Here is a 17,910-nt window from a genome sequence, read left to right on the forward strand (position 1 = left end):
TCTCAGGACTTACCCTCTTCCCAAGCACTCATTCCTGCTGCAATATCTGCATGACCTGGGGGAGTATCCAGACAAAGGCAGGAGGTAGCCAGCTCTGCCAGGGGACAGATGGACAATGTCTTTTAGAGGAAGGGACAGCTGGAAAGGACTGGTCGTTAGTATCCACAGGAGTGAGAGGAGGATAGAAGCCAGAGACAGGTTTCATTTCCTGGTTCTAGACAATCAACAGGAAACAGGTTGGGGTCATGGGTCAGGGAAGCCTGGGAGGTGGGGGGGGGGGTTAGGGTTGTATATGGATCACAGATTTTCAGGATTCAACCAACACTCTGAACTAAGGAGCCATTCAGAATATGAGAGTGGGGCCAAGGAAAGCAAGTAGGAAAGAGAGCAGAGTGCTGAGCACTCAGCATTGCTCTGAGTTTGGGAGGATGAGGTTAAAGGAGAGGGAGGACGTGCCAGACCCAGGAGGAGAAATGGTCCAAGTACTGGGAGGGCTCATGGGTAAGAAGCATAAGGGACAAACAATGGATAGATTCGATGAGAGAGGCAGAGGCCAGGGATGCTTCCTTCACACAGCAGATGGGAAACCTGCTAGGCCCTGGGCAGCTGCTGACTTCTCTGCTTGGGCCCGCCCATCACTACTTCCTGCTTCTCCCCCCCTCCTTCCCCAGTGTGAAGAGTTGCAGCATTCTGCTGGTCAGTACAGGGACAACCTCCACACTTCTTCTTCTAGCGTTTGCCCTTCTTCCGTAGCCAGTCAACAGCATCAGGTTGAGCCTGATGTAAAGTTTCGAGACCTCCTTTGAATCTGGAGAGGTGGCAGTCGTTGACTATGTGGGTCATAGTCTGTCTGTAGCCACAGGGGCAGTTCGGGTCGTCTCTGGCTCCCCAGCGATGGAACATAGCGGCGCACTGGCCATGGCCTGTTCGATAGCGATTGAGGAGGGCCCAATCATAACGTGCTAGGTCAAAGCCGGGTTGACGCTTGCAGGGGTCTGTGATGAGGTGTTTGTTCTTTACCTCAGCTGACTGCCAACTCTGTTTCCAAGAGTCTGGAACAGAGAAGTTCACTGTAGGCGTAGGGGACCAGATTGGGTGACGAGACGTCAAGCGTTGGACAGGGTGGGCAAAGATATCCGTGTATATTGGCAGGTCCGGTCGAGCGTTTCCATGAGGCTGAGCCACTCTATCCTCCAAATGTATCTGGCTGGGCCCTTTCATCACCCCCGTGAACAAGGAAGGGGGACAAATATGATTTTTATGGTCCCTGCCAGAACTGGCCTTTGGCCCCTGCTCTTGGTTCTTTGCTACCCTAATTATCTACCTTGGGGCTTGGCCGGTGCCCACATCCCAAGCTCATAAAGCTGATTTAATGGTGATTTGGGGTTTGACCCAGCTCAGCTCTCCAACCCAGCACCGGATAAAAAGGGGATGGTGGGCCTGCTGCTGTGTTCATTCCAGCCACCCCTTCTCCTGGCCGGGGCCCGTGGTGTCTCTCCCTCCCTCGTCTGCCATGTCGTGCCGTTCCTTCCCACAGGGCTTCCGGTGTGGCAGTCGGAACTTCAGCTCCTGCTCAGCCGTTCTCCCCAGGACGGTCACCCACTACGCTGTGAGCAAGGGGCCCTGCCGGCCTGGGGGTGGCGGGGGCCTCCGAGCCCTGGGCTGCCTTGGCTCACGGAGCTTATGCAATGTGGGCTTTGGGAGGCCCCGGGTGGCATCCAGGTGTGGGCTGCCCGGCTTTGGGTACAGAGTGGGCCCTGCCTGTGGGCCCTCCACCTGCATCACCCCTGTCACCATCAATGAGAGCCTGTTGGTGCCCCTGGACCTGGAGATCGACCCCACCGTGCAGAGAGTGAAGAGAGATGAGAAGGATCAGATCAAGTGCCTCAACAACCGCTTCGTGTCTTTTATCAACAAGGTAGGAGGGAGGGCAGTGTTCAGCCCAGGGCTGGGGGCAGAGGGGTGCAGGGTGGGAGGGCACCTCATCCTGGGGACCAAGAAGAGACAGCCACAGAGATGTCATAGCTGAGTCTCTGGCTTGTCCTGCCCTCCTAGACAAGTCATCATTGACAGGTGCTCATATCTAAAATGGTTAACCATTTCTGCACACTAGCTACCTAAAAAAAAAAAAAGTCAAGGGCAGGGGTAGGTAGCATAATGGTTATGCAAAGAGACTCTCATGGTTGACCAGGGTTTGAGGCCAAGCAATTTTCATAGGGGCTCAGGGGCATAGTCAGGTCTCTGGACATCCAGCTTCAGGTTCCATTGTCCTAATTCACCTTTAAGTCATCAGAGACACTGGACCAGCTCTTGGCAGGGCCCCTGGCCCCTCTAAAGTCCCATCTGAATGTGCCCACAGGTCCTGAGACAAATTGCTTAGCCTCTAACCCTGCTATCTGGTGCAGGGGGATGGGGCAGAGGGGGAAGGGAGAGTGGAAGGAGATCGTTTTACTCCCCAGGAACTGCTACACATACTGTTTTATTTTTAAAGCCTATTGAATTCTAGTCATGATTGCATCTCACTGGGTGAGGAGCTGGGTGCCTCCCGCAGCAGTGACTATTCAGCATGAGGGGGCAGTGGGACTGTCCTCACAGCTCTCTTGAGACTAGTCACAACATAGGACCCCAGGGTGAGGCCTGGAGACTGTGAGCCACTCACCAAGCCACTAGTTGAATGAAGGGTCACCTCACTCAGCTTCTCCTAATCTCAGTTTTGAACCAAATCACAGAAACGGTGCTAGGGCCCCGGTTTCCCACAGTGCTGTGACAGCAGCTCATTGTGGACACAGCAGGGCAGGGTGTGACAGAGCAGGGGGAAGGGTCTGGGATGTTAGCACAAGCCCCTTGACCTGCGTGGCCCTGGGCTGTAACTACGGACAGACCTGGCCCCTGAGAGTCAGGTCAAGGGTTCAATCAGTATGAAGATTGGCAGTGAGCTCTCCATAACACAACACCAAGTAGCAACTTCAGGAAGAAAGGAAACCTGACAGGATGGGGTGATGGCTTGCTCAAGGTCTGAGAAAGGCAGGCAGGCTGGAAGGTGGACAGAGCAGAAGCCTCTTGCAGCAATACTTTCCATGGAAAAGTGCAAGCCCCAAGTGGAAGATGAGGATCCTATAATCTCCCACACACAGGGAGAAGCAGAAACACACAGCCTCGGATGCTAATCTACACACATCCCTTAACTAAGCACACTTGCCCTCTTACAATGCGGACTGACAAAGACACATTGCCCCAACCATTCTGATCCCCACCTACAGGGGGAAAGCTTTACAAGTGGTGAAGTAGAGCTGCAGGTGTCTGTCTCTTTCTCTCTCCCTCTCCCCTCAGTTTCTCTCTGTCTCTAAGGAAGGAAGGAAGGATGACACCTGCAGCAATGCTCCACCACTCACAATGCTTTTTCTGCAAGTGGGGAGCCAGGACTGGAACCAGAGCCCTTGTGCATAGCAAACCCAGTTCACTCCCCATAACTGGCCCTCCACTTTCTATGCTTGTTAAGCCGAGACACTGAGAGCCCCTGCACCCTGAAGACAGTTGTTTCTTGGCTGCAGGTGCGCTTCCTGGAACAGAAGAACAAGCTGCTTGAGACCAAGTGGAACTTCGTGCAGCAGCAGAGGTGCTGCCAGAGCAACCTGGAGCCCATCTTCGAGACCTACATCTGCGCCCTGCGCAGGCAGCTGAACTGCGTGGCTGGGGACCGGGCCAGGCTGGAGGCAGAGCTCAGCAGCCTCCAGGGTACACTGGAGGGTTACAAGAAGAAGTGAGTCTGCCCCCACCCGCACCTGTGAGGGTCACAAGTAATCCATCCAGTTCTCCACAGCTAAGTAATGGGAGGTTAGAGTGTCTATTTGTCTCTACAAATAGAAAGAATTAGGTGGGAGAGGGCAGGCAGAGCATCTAGGGAACTGCCCACCTGGCAGAATAGAAGTTCTGAGTGTGTGTGTGTGTGTGTGTGTGTGTGTGTGTGTGTGTGTGTGTGTGTGTGTGTGTGTGTGTGTCTGTCTGTCTCCATCTCCCTCCCCAACACCTAGCTATGTGAAGCCCTTGTCCTCTCACCTCTGTGAAACAGGTTCTTGCTCTGGTCATTCCAGTGCTCTGTGGCTCAGTTCCAGGCTAGCTGCTCTGCCTTGTCTTGAGTCCCTGTGCAGGTCATGAACTGCTTCTGACCCTCAAAACTTTCTCCCCCACAAGCTGCTGCTCCCTCTGTTCCTTCCACCTGACTCCCTCCCTGCAAGTCCTTAGTGTGTTTGCTTCACATCAGCTAACATTTCTACATTCTCTTTGGACCCCTGTCATAGATGGAGCCCTGATCCACTTCCCTCTGCTGGTCTTCTCTATGTTTTCAGGGTCAAGTTTTAGCAACCAGCTGGATTTGCCCTGTTGGTTGCAACTCTGCCTGACTCTCAGGTGGAGGAAGCAGTAGATAGGCATGTTGGTGAAGAGCTTGCAGGCTGGGAGGCCCTAGACTTGCAGGAGAAGGAGGCCTAGATAAGTTGTTTCACAGATCCCAATGGGTCTGCATGAGCCCAGCATCCCATGGGGGCACATGCCAGTGGGAAAGCATGGAAAGAGGCACATTGCTGTTGACTAGCAAAAGTGCAGCTAAGCAGAGAGCTGGGGTTCAGGAGGGAGTGTGTCAGTAGAATGGGGTCACACGGGGGACACTCAGGCTTCAGATATTCCTCATGAGGTTTCTCAGTACCAGTTGCCATACTTGGCAGAGTGGACATCCCCAAGAGAAGGAGGAAGCTATCTCTTCCCCTTCAAGATGCTCAGACAGAGGCATAGCTCAGCAGACATGAGCAGTGCGGAGTTGGACAGGTGAGCAGAGAGAACCTTCTAGAGAAAGAAGACAGAAGCCACCCAGGAAGGTTTCCTGGAAGTGGTCTATTTGCTCAGGGTCTTGAAGGCTGTATTTCTTTGTTTCCTTTTGCATTTTTTTCCTTATTAGGAGATTAATGTTTTACAGTCAACAGTAAATACAATAGTTTGTACATGCATAATGTTTGTACAAACATTTCCCAGTTTTCCATATAACAATACAGCCCCCACTAGGTCCTCTGCCATCATGTCCCATGACCTATTTCATTCCCGTTATTTCTTATGAAAGGGAATTCAGGGAGGTGGGGGCATGCACCCGGCCAGATTTGAGTCCCAACACCACGTGGGAGGTGCTATATAGTATGTGGGGGTGGTCCAGTGCTGTGTTGCCTCTCTCTTTATCTAAAATGAAAATGGCTTAGCATATCGCATGTAGGTGAGGCCCTGAATCTACCCACACACACATACACACACAAATATGTCATTAAAAATAAATAAATAAATGCAAAGGGGATTCTAGAGTAGTGCCTGGAAAAGGAGAAAGGAGAGGGGCAGGTGACAAGGAAGAGTCAGTGAGGAGGTCACTGAGAGAGGACTGTGAAGTAGACATGACCAGTGGGGCGGAGGTGTTACCAGCATAAGCAGTGCTTTTCCTGGCAATGAGATACAGGAGGCTCAGGAGGTGTGGGTTACAGATCAGATGGAGGCTTGGATTTCAAATGTCGGGCAACGGGAGAAGGTTGCATTCAGAGCAGACACACTGTGTCCCGGCTCCAGGAAAAGCAAACATTGTGTGGTAGGTTCCTGGTGCCTACAGAGCACTGGTCAGCTGCTAGCAGATGGAAATTCAAGGATAGGACAACTTCCAGCACTTCTGCAGATAGAACCTCATCATCTTCATTGTACAGATTATGAGACCAAGTCAGAGAAGCCAAATCACTTCTCTTCAGTGACTTGACTAGCACACGAGAGAGTTGGGGTTCAATCCCAGGCAGAGAGCTCTAGTGTCCAGCACACCCCTGCAGCAGAGCCCCACTGGGAGAAGGAAGGCTGGGCATCAGGAAGCTCGGAGAAGCTTTTTAATGAATCGCTGTCGCTTGTCAAATCGAGTCAGTCTGGCCAGACTGACCCAAGGCGGTGGCCTTGGGGAGCAGTGAGTGGGTGAGGCACCCCAACAGAACCTCAAGGAAATAGTGGGGTTTACCTATGTGGGTCTGACAGAGTGAGTAATTGCTACCTCTGCACCTCAGCTCGGGAAGCAGGCTTGAGACTGCCCTGGTGTGGAGGGGCACAGGGTCAGCCACAGTGTCAGGGACTGTGGGCAACCCTCAGAGCTGGCAGAAAGGTGTCCACAACAGACAGCCACCACCACCCCCTCCTCCCCCAGGGAAAAAAAAAGCTAACAGAGTGGACTTCCTTAACAGGAAGGGGAGGCAGACAGTCTCAAGAAGTACCTTCCAAGGATGACTGGGTCATAGTACACCTCACAGAGAGCATGCTTTGCCATGCTTAAGTTCCTGGGTTCAAACCCTTGGTCCCCAACTGCAGCGGGAAAGCTTCATAAACAGTAAAGCAGTGCTGCAGATGTCTCATCTTCTCTGTGTCTCTCTCTATTTTTTGGTTTCTCACCATCTATCAAAAAGAAAGAAAAAGGAACATAAATTGCCTACTGGGAGCAGTGGAGTCTGAGGCACCAAGCCCCAATGATAAGCCTAGTCAAAAAAAAAAAAAGACTTTCATAGGTTGATTCCTCAAGGGAACAGGCTGCTGGGGGAGCTCCAGAGGAGGCAGACTTGCTAATGAAAGGCTGTGAGAATAATCTGTCTTGAGTGGCTTGAGGAACTTGAGTTGGCCAAGAGCAAGGGACTATACTAGGCCACTCCTAGGACACTCAGTACCACATTGATTTGCTCCCAAAGACCTGGTCCCTCAGGCAAGGACCAGCTCCTTCCAAACTCTACAGGATGTTCTCAACACAAGCTCCTCCCCACCCCACAGATATGAAGAGGAGCTGTCCCTGAGGCCATGTGCTGAGAATGAGTTCGTGACCTTGAAAAAGGTGAGGGAGGGTGGAGGGCCATGGGCTATCTCACAAAGCCTCAGGACACAGGCCTTAGACAGTGCCCAGCTGTCTGCTGCCTGCCTAACCCTCGAAGAACAGCCCCTGTCTCCCCAGCTCCCTGTTGAGCTGGGGGTGAGAAAGCCTTGCCCTGTCCGTCATGTCCTGGCTTACTTGGGCCAGAGCTGGCTCAGGATGGTGTCTTTTCCTGCACAGGAAGCTGGAGATGTGACTAATGTCAAATATAAACCAAACAAGAGCTCTGCTTCTAGGCCTGGCAGGGGGTGACTGGGGTGATAGTCTCTACAGGGTCTGACAGCCACAGAGTGAGCTGAGAGCCCCACCCAGGTGTCAATCACCCCTTTGTATGTACATGGGCCTGAAGGAGGGTGGTGGGACCCCACTAGTCACCTGCTGCCTCGTTATGCCCCCATCTGCAGCTGTGCTTCTGTCCCTGCTCTGCTGTAGGATGTGGACACTGCCTTTCTCATGAAAGCTGACCTAGAGACCAATGTGGATGCTCTGGTCCAGGAGATTGACTTCCTGAAAGGCCTGTATGAAGAGGTACAGTGCTCACATTCCCACACAATGGATGGCTTAGAATTGGAATTGATGGAGCCAGAAACATCCTACCCATGGGGAACATTTCAGGGCAGATCAACTGAAAAGGCAGCACAGGAAGAAATCTACATGAAGATTAGAGAGACAGCTCAACAGGGTAGAGGCAGCCCAGGTTTGAACCCCATTATCACATGGGAGGCACCATGGCACTGGGGGAAATTCTGGTGCTGTAGTATCTCTCCCTCAATCTGTCTCTGTATATTGATGTATGAAAATGTTGTTCAAAACAGTGAAGTCATGCATGCACCAGGCCCTAGGCCCACAAAAAAAAAAAAAAACTAAAAGGAAGGAGAAAGAAAGGAAGAGAGAAAAAAGAAATAATGGAAAAGAAAAGAGATAAAGAAAGAAAGAGATAAAGGAAGGAAGGAAGGAAGGGAGGGAGGGAGGGAGGGAAGGGGAGGGGAGGGGAGGGGAGGGGAGAGGAGAGGAGAGGAGAGGAGAAGAGAGGAAAGGAAAGGAAAGGAAAGGAAAGGAGAGGAGAGGAGAGGAGAGGAGAGGAGAGGAGAGGAGAGGAGAGGAGAGGAGAGGAGAGGAAAGGAAAGGAAAGGAAAGGAAAGGAAAGGAAAGGAAAGGAAAGGAAAGGAAAGGAAAGGAAAGGAAAGGGGAAAGCAAATTGATCAGCATGGAATGGCTGGTTCCTAGGCAGTGAGGGCCCCAGAACTCAGATCCCACAGACCTTGTGTCTCAGGGGTCACTGTGAGCAGAAGGCAGGTGAAAAGCAGGTGGCTGAAGGCCTGGGACAGCTGAGACAAAGTCCTGTGTAGGTCTTTTCGGGTCTCCCCCTCCCCTCTCCACCTCATTCTCAAAGGACGCACCCTCTCCCCTGCCATCCACCAGGAGATCTGCCTGCTCCAGTCTCAGATCTCAGAGACCTCTGTCATAGTGAAGATGGACAACCGCCGGGAGCTAGACATGGAGGGCATCATTGCTGAGGTCAAGGCCCAATACGATGACATCGCCAGCCGCAGCAAAGCAGAAGCGGAGGCCTGGTACCAGTGCCGGGTGAGGTCCTGGGCAGGGCAGGCTGGGTACCCAGTCCCGCTCTCCACAGGAGGAGAGTGAGGAGATAAGGGGAGCCTCACAAACCTCAGCCTCTGCCCTTCCTGCTGAGTCCCTTCAGAGCACAGGAGAGGGGACAGTTCAGGACTGTCAAAGGGGGGCCGGGGCACAGGGTGGGCCCATCTTTATGCTCCCAAGGGCTCATGACAATTGTTCCTCTGAGCTGTGTTGTTCTTGGTGTTCTAATTGGCAGTGACGGCCAGGAAGGCTCTGGGCTTCTGGGTGTGGGAGGAGGCTAATGTCATGCAGCTGTGCCTCAAAGAGGAGCAGAAATGGTGATTAAGGGAGCCCCAGACTCCCCTAATTAGGGCTTTGCTGGGAGTGCAGTGGGAGTCCCTGAGAGCAATTTGACTTAGCAAATAACATTTCAGTCAACCCTGTGTGAAAGGACCACACAGCATTCATTCCTTCACTCTCTCCCTCCATCATTAATTCAGCCTGGATCACAGATCACTGTTCTAGATGCTGGACACAAAGCAGAGGGCAGAACAGACCATGGTCTGCTGTCCCCTGCCTTCATGTGAGCTCCATTGTAGAAATGGGGGGCAGGGAGGGACAGGTGACACACGGCTATAGTTCTGCAACACATGAAGTGGAGAAAAAATACCCAGGGGAAGTGCAGAGGGTGCTGTAAAGATGTGGTTTTAAGTAGGGTGATTAGAAGCTGGAAGACAACTCAGGAGGTTGGGCGTGTGCCTTGCCACACACTCTAGGACTTTTTCCACACAGACATATATTTAAAAGAATGAAAAAGTTGGCCCAGGAGCAATGAAGATGAAATTGCACATGTGTGATACCCTAGCAAGAAGAAAGAAAGAAAGAGAGAGAGAGAAAGAAAGAGAGGGAGGGAGTGAGAAAGAAAGATAGGAAGGAAGGAAGGAAGGAAAGAAAGAAGAAAGGAAAGAAGAAAGAAATGAAGGAAAAAAAGGAAGTTGAGGGGGCTTCTGTGGTACCCAATAGAGCACATGTGTTACAATGAGCAAGGATTCAACTCTAGGTCCCTGGTGCCCACCTGCATGGAGGAAGCTTCAGGAGTGGTGTAGTAGTGCTGCAAGTGTCTCTCATTCTCTCTTCCTCTCTATCTGCCCCTCCTCTCCTGATTACTGTCTCTATTAAAAAGAGAAATAAATTGAAATATATGGTAGCCAATAAAGAATGGCCGTACTGAAGTGTTTACCAGCAAGAGGTTACTAAGAGTCAGACCACCTCTGTCCTCAAAGAGATGAGAGTTCTGAGGGGAGAGAAATATGCAACCAACCAAGGAGGAATAAAGGCAGCTAGAAGTGGTTGTGGGGGTCAGGCAGGCCAAGCCTGACAGCAAGGCAATACTGCACTGGACCCTGGGTCCAAGTACAATTTCAAAAAGCAAAAGCTGGGACCAGATGTGACAGGCTGACAGGACCCAGGACACAGAGGTTTGACAATGAGGTGTGAGTGTTGAATGTCCTGGGGCAGAGAGGCTGGAGAGGTGGTAGTGTGTTCAGAGCCAACTGAGTGCTCTGGGCTTCTCTGAAGGCATCCAGAGCACTGTCCAGGGAGCACCCTAAGTAAAGTTTGCTCACTTTCTGGAGATCTGTAGCAATCAAGTAATGTATTAGGCTAGTGACACCAACTGTCACTACCAATTGCTACCAATTGACTCTCCTGGGCCTCTCTCAGTCAGGTGGGCTCTAAGGAAAGGACCTCAGTCCCCCCCCCCCTTAAGTCAGAACCAGAGACAAAGCTCTCATTTCAAAGTTGTATTTTGATGCAAGGGTCAGAAAATTAATATGTAAGTATATAGATGCATTCATATTTTAATTTTTTCTCAAATAACTCAAAGGACAGACGGACGCTGTTCAGAGATGCTAGGGCTGAGGGCTCATGTCACCATCAGAAACACAGGCTCCTTCTAGTTTTTGGTGCAGCCATCCTCAACACATTGCTTTCATCCTCTTTGTCATCTCATTCCTCAAACTATGACTCTAGCTGGTTTCAGATGCTCGTTCCAGACAGAAAGAGCAGGGAGCAGGAGACGCCTGCCAACTGAGTCACACCCAGCTTTAAAGACCGTTCGTGGAAACCCTCCCCAGCTACAACCATAAATCTCATCGCTAATAAGGCTGAGAATCTGTCTCTAGCCTGGGCTCACTACCATTAGGAGCTGGGGCTGGGAGGCAGCACAGGTGGATACTTTAACAAAAGCAGAGATCTGTTTGAAGGAGGGAAGAATAGATATCAAATAAACAACCACAGGTTTCCCCACAGTAACCAAGTATCTAAGGAGAGGCCTTGGTGTCTATATCTTGTTATGTGTTATCTGTGCAAAGAGCTCCCATCTACTCCCTGCAGAGAATCTAAAGCTGGCTAATATTTTTTCTAATTTATGAATACGATCTATCACACACAGTTTAGATATTAGATTCAAAGTGCCAAGCTGGTTTTATTAAAATAGTGAGGCAGTTTTACTTTCAAGGAGGTTGTAGGAATGTTCTGTCCCTCTGGAGGGCAGAAGTCTTCTGCCCCCAGTCTCTGGCCTGTTATGTAGTTTAGCTCAAGGTCAGCACAGACCCACCTTCCAAGGCCCACATGAGTGGACACAGTAAGAAGGGACTTCTTGGGAAACCCTAGTGCAAAGAATGAATCCCAGAACAGCCAAGCAGAGCAGAGGAGAGCTTGGAGATGGGAGAATTTGTGAGCTCAAGGCTCCAGTACTGAAGGCTGATGCAGGAATAAGGCGCAATTCCCCCCCCCCAAAAAAAAGCATCCCCAAATTGATGAGAAATGGAAAAGTGGGGTACAGAGCAAGTATCCGAACCCAGAAAGCACACAGTCCCGAAAGGAAGGGGCAACTCGGCTTGAGTGAAGAGGGTTAGGAGGTAACCCGGGCTAGTGTCCAGGGTCCAGACCTCTCTGTCTGTTCCCACAGTATGAGGAGCTGAGGATGACGGCCGGGAACCACTGTGACAACCTCCGCAACCGCAAGAACGAGATCCTGGAAATGACCAAGCTGATCCAAAGGCTGCAGCAGGAGATTGAGAACGTCAAGGCACAGGTGAGGCTGAGGCTGGGACCCCTTGCTCTGAGAGCCGGCCCAGCCTGTGAGTGCTGGGACAGGGCAGTGATACAGAGAGCAGGCAATTTCTGCCAGAGAGCTGGCCAGCCACATGTAGCGGGCAGCATGAGGAAGGGGTGACATCCCCTACAGAGGCCAGGCTACCTACTGGTGTCAAAAGCAAAATAGTCAGGATAGGATCATAGAAAAGGTGGGCCCTATGGTCCCTTCCAACCCCAAATTCTGCAATTCTATGGAGCTTAAACTCAGATTCACTCTGTTCTCCTAGTGGAAATCAGCTAGATACCCCCCTCCCCAAATCTACTAGTGTCAGAAAATAATTTTCATGTGCCTAAGAAGAAACTACGAGTTCCTTGAGGTGTCACAGACAGCTGAACTGGTCCCAACCACACAGAGGAAGCCGATGTCACAATCCCAAACTAAAATGCAAACGCAAAGGAACCGTGCCTTCCTCCTGGGTTTCTCCTCTGCTCTCACACAATAACCACACAGCACTCACAGCATCCCATCTGCACCCCATGTGGGGAGCCCTCCACACTGACCATTTTTGTGACACCAGCTGGGTATCCTACAGGTTAACTCCATTTATGACACTGTCTATAGGAGACAGATTACATAGGTTGGAGACCCAGAGCTCCAAGGCTGTGCTCAGTTTCAGATACCTATCACAAATTCATGTTGTTTCCTGTGCAGCAAGCCAGTCAGCTACAGACCAGAAGTTCTCACCATGCCCTCCTCTGGTTCAGTGAATCTTCATGAGTGGTGGTTCCTGGGAAAACAGTCTCCTTACTGCTTAGCAGCCTGCTATAGAAGAAGGTGAAGGAGGCAGAGGTGAACAGCCAGGTGCAAGGGCAAGGCTCATGGGAAGGGGCTCAGAGCTTCCAGGCCCTCAATGGACACATCTCTCTCTTCATACGTACCTAAGTCCACCACCCTGAAAGTTCTTTGAAGCATTTTGAGAATTTTGTATATGTGATTTAGCAATGATCAGCAAGACTGTGGGATAAGGGGGTACGATTCCATATAATCCTCACCACCAGAGTTCCATATACCATCCCCACCCATTGGAAGGGTCCCAAGTCTTTATCCCTCTGGGAGTATGGAACAGAGATTTTTATGGAGTGCAGAAAGTAGGAGGTCTAGCCTCTGTAATTGCTTCTTCACCGGATGGTGGCATTGGCATGTCAATCCATATCCCCAGCCTGTTTACATCATTCCCTAGTTGGGTAGGGCTCCAGGGAGGTGAGGCTCCCGAGGCTGTCTATCTAGGGAAGTTAGGTTGACATCATGGTAGCATCTGCAACTTGGTGGCTGAAAAGCATTAATATATAAAGCAGAGCAAGTTGTTTAATAGTCAGGAATCTAAAGGTAAAAATATAGCAGATGAAATTTGGAGTCTTTATGTTGGAAGAAGCTAGGAAGTCTATTTTAGGTATATTAATTTTGAGAATTTTATGGAATTTTCTTCACATCAGCATGCTTTCCTGTTAACTCCATGTCTGGAGAATAGGAGGCACGAAGAAAAATTCAAAACTTGTAATCATAACTTTGGTCTACCTGGTGACCAAGTGCCATCCAGGAGCCCCAAGATTAACCTCATTAAATCAAAAGACATGGCCTGGAGTGGGGCAGGTGACTGACTCAGCTGGCATCACACATATAATGCAAACATGAGAAACTGGGTCCAACTTGCAGCACCACATTGATGGAGCAGTGCCCTGGTCTCGCTCCCACTAAAAAAAAAAAGGTTTTTAAAAAACTTAGACATTAAGAAATACTACAATGGGGCCAGGAAGTGATACATCTGGTTAAGCACTCACATAAGTGGGCAAGGACCAGAGTTCAAGAGGGAAATCTTCAAGAGTGGTGAAGCAGGCAGGGCTGCAGGTGTCTCTGTCTCTCTCTTTCTCTATCTCCCCCTCTCCTCTCAATTTCATTCGGTCTCTATCTAATAATAAATAAATAAAAATATTTTTTAATTAGAAAAAGAAACACTAAGGGAGTTGGGCTGTAGCACAGCAGGTTAAGCGCAGGTGGTGCAAAGCACAAGGACCAGCATGAGGATCCCGGTTCGAGCCCTGATTCCCCACCTGCAGGGGAGTCGCTTCACAAGCGGTGAAGCAGGTCTGCAGGTGTCTATCTTTCTCTCCCTCTCCCTGTCTTCCCCTCCTCTCTCCATTTCTCTCTGTCCTATCCAATAATGACAACAACAATAATAACTACAACAATAAAACAACAAGGGCAACAAAAGGGAATAAATAAATAAAATAAATATTGAAAAAAAAAAAAGAAACACTAATAAGACCTGAGAAATGCTCCAGGATTTAGGTGTGTTGTGTCAGGAATGGAGGCCAGCAACTATAAATCTCCAGAAAGAACCTAGGCCAGGAAGTGACAGGAGTAGAGACATAGACCAAATATTAGTGAAAAAAGCTCATCCTTATGGGCCTATCTCTTAGAAATCACAAGAGTCTGAGCAGATCTGGTGGAGGAACTGGGCTGGGGGGGTAGGGGCCAGAAAATAGCATACAGCATACAGCACAGAGATTTTTTTTCATTCTTTTTTTTTCATTTTTTTTTTATTTTTGAGAAAGATGCAGAGAGAGAGACACACAGAGAGAGAAACACCAGAGCACTGCTCAGCTCTGGCTTATGGTGGTGAGGGGGATTGAACCTGGGACTTAGGAGCCTGAGGCATGAGAGTCTGTTTGCATAACCATTATACTGTTTCCCCCCTCTCATTATTTTTTTTAATTTATTTTAAAAGGGAGACATTAACAAAACCGTAGAATAGGAGAGGTACAACTCCACACAATTCCCATCACCAGATCTCTATATCCCATCCTCTCTCCTGATAGCTTTGCCATTCTTTATCCCTCTGGGAGTATGGACCCAAGGTCATTGTGAGTTGCAGAAGGTGGAAGGTCTGACTTCTGTAATTGCTTCCCCGTTGAACATGGGCATTGGGGCACAGAGTTTCTTTTTATCTCACAATGATCATGCTCCCTCTGCTTCTTTGAGAGTCATTCTAGAATTCCAGAAATGTTCATAGTGCCTTTTTTTTTCCTTATGGCTACCAGGGTTAACAAGTTATCGCTAGAATTCATTGCCAGCATAATGACTCTACCAATATGATTCTGGTGTGTTTTTTTTTTCTGTTTTTTTTTTTTTCTTTTCTGAAAGAAACAGAGAGAAATAGAGAGAGGGAGAAGGGGAAAGGAAGAGAGACACCTGCAGCACTGTTTCACCACTAGTGAAGGTTTCCCCTGCAGAGGGGGACTGGGGTTTGAACCCAGGTCCTTGTGCATGCTAACATGTGTCCCCTACTGGGTTGTGTCCTACCAGCCCCGCCCTCAAAGTGTCTGTCTCTGCCCTGTCCCCAGCGCTGCAAGCTGGAGGGTGCCATTACCGAGGCAGAGCGGCAGGGTGAGGCCGCCCTCAGTGATGCCAAGTGCAAGCTGGCAGGGCTGGAGGAGGCCCTGCAGAAGGCCAAGCAGGACATGGCCTGCCTGCTCAAGGAGTACCAGGAGGTGATGAACTCCAAGCTGGGCCTGGACATCGAGATCGCCACCTACCGGCGCCTGCTGGAGGGCGAGGAGCACAGGTGTGCGGGCGAGGCGGGGAAGGGCATGGTGTGGATGCCTCCTGCCCTCAGGCTACTACTGGGACTGCCTGTCCCACAGCTAGTTTCCATCACAAATAGCATGGGGTACAGGGGCAGGCAGGAGAAGGGGGTGCTTCGTGGGAGTCAGCCTCTTTCTCTTTGGTACAGTTACCTTGTCTCCTTTTTCCTACCCCACCCCTCTAGGTTATGTGAAGGCGTTGGACCTGTGAATATCTGTGAGTACTTGAGCACTCTCAAAGGTTCTGGGGGCTGGGGGTACTGCTCCCCCATCTTAGAGGAGGTGTTCTGTCTAGGGGTGGGGGAAGGCTGATGGAGCTGTTCCTCCCAGGACTTGGGAGGAAGAACTAGGGCTAATAGGAGCCTGGCCTCAGGACCTCAGGGCCCAGAAGCTGAGGAACTATACCAGCCAGGAGGGCTGCTCTAGAGAAAGAGGACTGGGAGCTAGAGGCAGATAAGCGGAGACAGAAAGGGCAAAGCAGCGAGCAGTGCTGGCCTTGCTGAGGACCCGAGGAAAGTGAAACGTGTGAGGAACAGTTTAGCACTCTGACTGCGTGGGAGATGTGAGGCTGGCTGATGGGGTGGGGTGTCCTTAGAACTAGGCTGAGGAGTCGGGGTGTTCTTGGAGCTGTGTCCTTCGTAACCCTGAGCCACCCCTCCTATTCCCACAGCCATAAGCAGCTCCAAAGGTGCCGTCCTATATGAGCCCTGTGTGGTCAGCACGCCCATGCTGAGGACTGAGTACTGCCCGGGGGCCACCAGCACCCTCAAAAGCAGTGGGGGCTGCAGCATCGTGGGCACCAGTGAACTCTACATCCCCTGGGAGCCCCAGGGGTTGCTGGCCAGTGGGAGTGGGCGGAGCTCCAGTATGAAGCTTGGGAGTGGGGGCGGCTCCTCCTGCCACAAGTGTTAGCAAGGCCCAGAGTCCGGAAGCCCCTGGGGCACAGGGCACCCACCGCCAACCTGGCTCTGCACCTCCAGGGCTAAAGGCAAGATTATTATTCTGAAGCCCTGCCTCCCTGTACTGACTGCAGGCTTCCCTCAGCTTTTCACCGGGAGCTGCCCCTTCAAAAATTATCATTCACTTAGCTGTGTGCAGACCCAAAGCTAGGTGTTCAGGCTGAGGGTGGGGTGCAGAGAAAGAGTGCACAGAACCTATGTTTCCAGGCTACTGACATTCAGACCCCAGAGTGTGACCAAGACAATGGCAACAGTCCCCACCCACTGCTCCTGGGATAAGAAGGTCAAGTGACAGGGCACAGCTCTGCTTTGTGGATTGTCCCCTAGAAGTTGTCCCATAAAGTCACTGCCCCTCCATCTTTCACCTCCAGCTTTCATGCACCCTAGAAAAGGCAGTTTAACACCCCCCTAAAATATGCACTCTTGCATATCTCCAAAGGAGACATTGCAACCTCCCCAGGCACACTGAATTCTCACTCTGCAAAAACAGTCTTTATTTTGTGCTTGTATTGGCAACTGGTGTCAGGGAAATAACCAGAACAACAGCAAGGGGACATGGACAAAGGGACAGTCAAAGCTGACATTACTGACTCAATAGAATCAAGCCCCACCCCCAACTCCTGTACATAACCACCCTCCCCTGCTCATTCCCCCTTCTCTCTTGCTTTGGGTTTGAATTGAACTGTCCTCCTAACTGTGGTGAAATAGGGCTGCCCAGCCTACTAGAAGCTCAGCCTTACTGCTGAGAGTATGAGGGATGCTGAGCTAAAGCCCTACCCACCCAGGACTCTGGGTTTCTATGAGCTTCGGAGAGTGTTTGTTCCCAATAAACTGTTCACAGGCCATGAGCATCTGGACTATTTGTAGGCTCCGTGGAACTCAAAGAGGTGGGGAGGGGTGAGCGTGAGGGACCTTTGAGAGCTAGGGTGGGATTTAAGAATGGAAAATGGAAGGTTCAGGTGGCAGTGCACCTGGTTGAGAGCACATGTTACAATATGTAAAAACCCGGGTTTGAGCCCCTGGTCCCCACCTGCAGGGGGAAAACTCTGCAAGTGGTGAAGCAGTGCTGCAGGTGTCTCTCTGTCTCTCTCCATCTCTATCACTCCCTTCCCTCTTGGTTTCCGGCTGTCTCTACCCAATAAATAAATAAAAATAATTTTTTAAAGTTATTAAAAATTTTAAAAAGGAATGGAAATGGGTAGAATCTGGGAAATAGTACAGTGGTTATACAAAAGACTTTCATGGTTGAGACTGAGGTCTCAGGTTCAATCCTCTGCACTACCATATGCCAAGATTGAGCAGTACTCTGCTTAAAAAACAGTGATAATTGTAATAATAATTTTTAAAAATGAAGAGTGGAAATGGAGATTACTGTACAAATGAGAAAAACATGACAACGATGGGAGGCAGTTTGTAGATTAAATGTAGGGCCTAGAAATTGCGTGTGAAACCTGCACAGCACACTCCTATAGCTCACAAGTCACTGGTCATATTGAAAGCTAGGAGACTAGGGCCCAGGCAGTAGTGCACCTGATAGAGTACCTAGGTCACTATGCTCAAGGACCCAGGTTCAAGCCCCTAGTCTCCACTTGTAGGGAATTTTACAAACCATGCAAGTGTCTTTATTTTTTCCTATTTATCCTCCCCTTCCTTCTCGATTTTTCTCTGTCTCTATAAAAAATAAAATAAAATAAAATAGCTACCAGGAGCAGT

General features: G+C 50.2%; 1 protein-coding gene across 1 annotated transcript; it reads left to right on the forward strand.

Moving 5' to 3' along the window:
• Positions 1–1,433: 1,433 nt before the first annotated feature.
• Positions 1,434–17,045, forward strand: KRT82 (keratin 82). The gene is made up of 9 exons (XM_060195314.1): positions 1,434–1,918; positions 3,552–3,760; positions 6,820–6,880; positions 7,349–7,444; positions 8,339–8,503; positions 11,469–11,594; positions 14,999–15,219; positions 15,424–15,455; positions 15,909–17,045. Exons 1-9 carry the CDS (start codon positions 1,514–1,516, stop codon positions 16,148–16,150), a joined length of 1,557 nt encoding a protein of 518 aa, XP_060051297.1. The 5' UTR covers positions 1,434–1,513; the 3' UTR covers positions 16,151–17,045.
• Positions 17,046–17,910: the final 865 nt, after the last annotated feature.

The sequence above is a fragment of the Erinaceus europaeus genome, chromosome 7 (genome assembly GCF_950295315.1).
Source record: "Erinaceus europaeus chromosome 7, mEriEur2.1, whole genome shotgun sequence".
Taxonomy (NCBI): Eukaryota; Metazoa; Chordata; class Mammalia; order Eulipotyphla; family Erinaceidae; genus Erinaceus; species Erinaceus europaeus.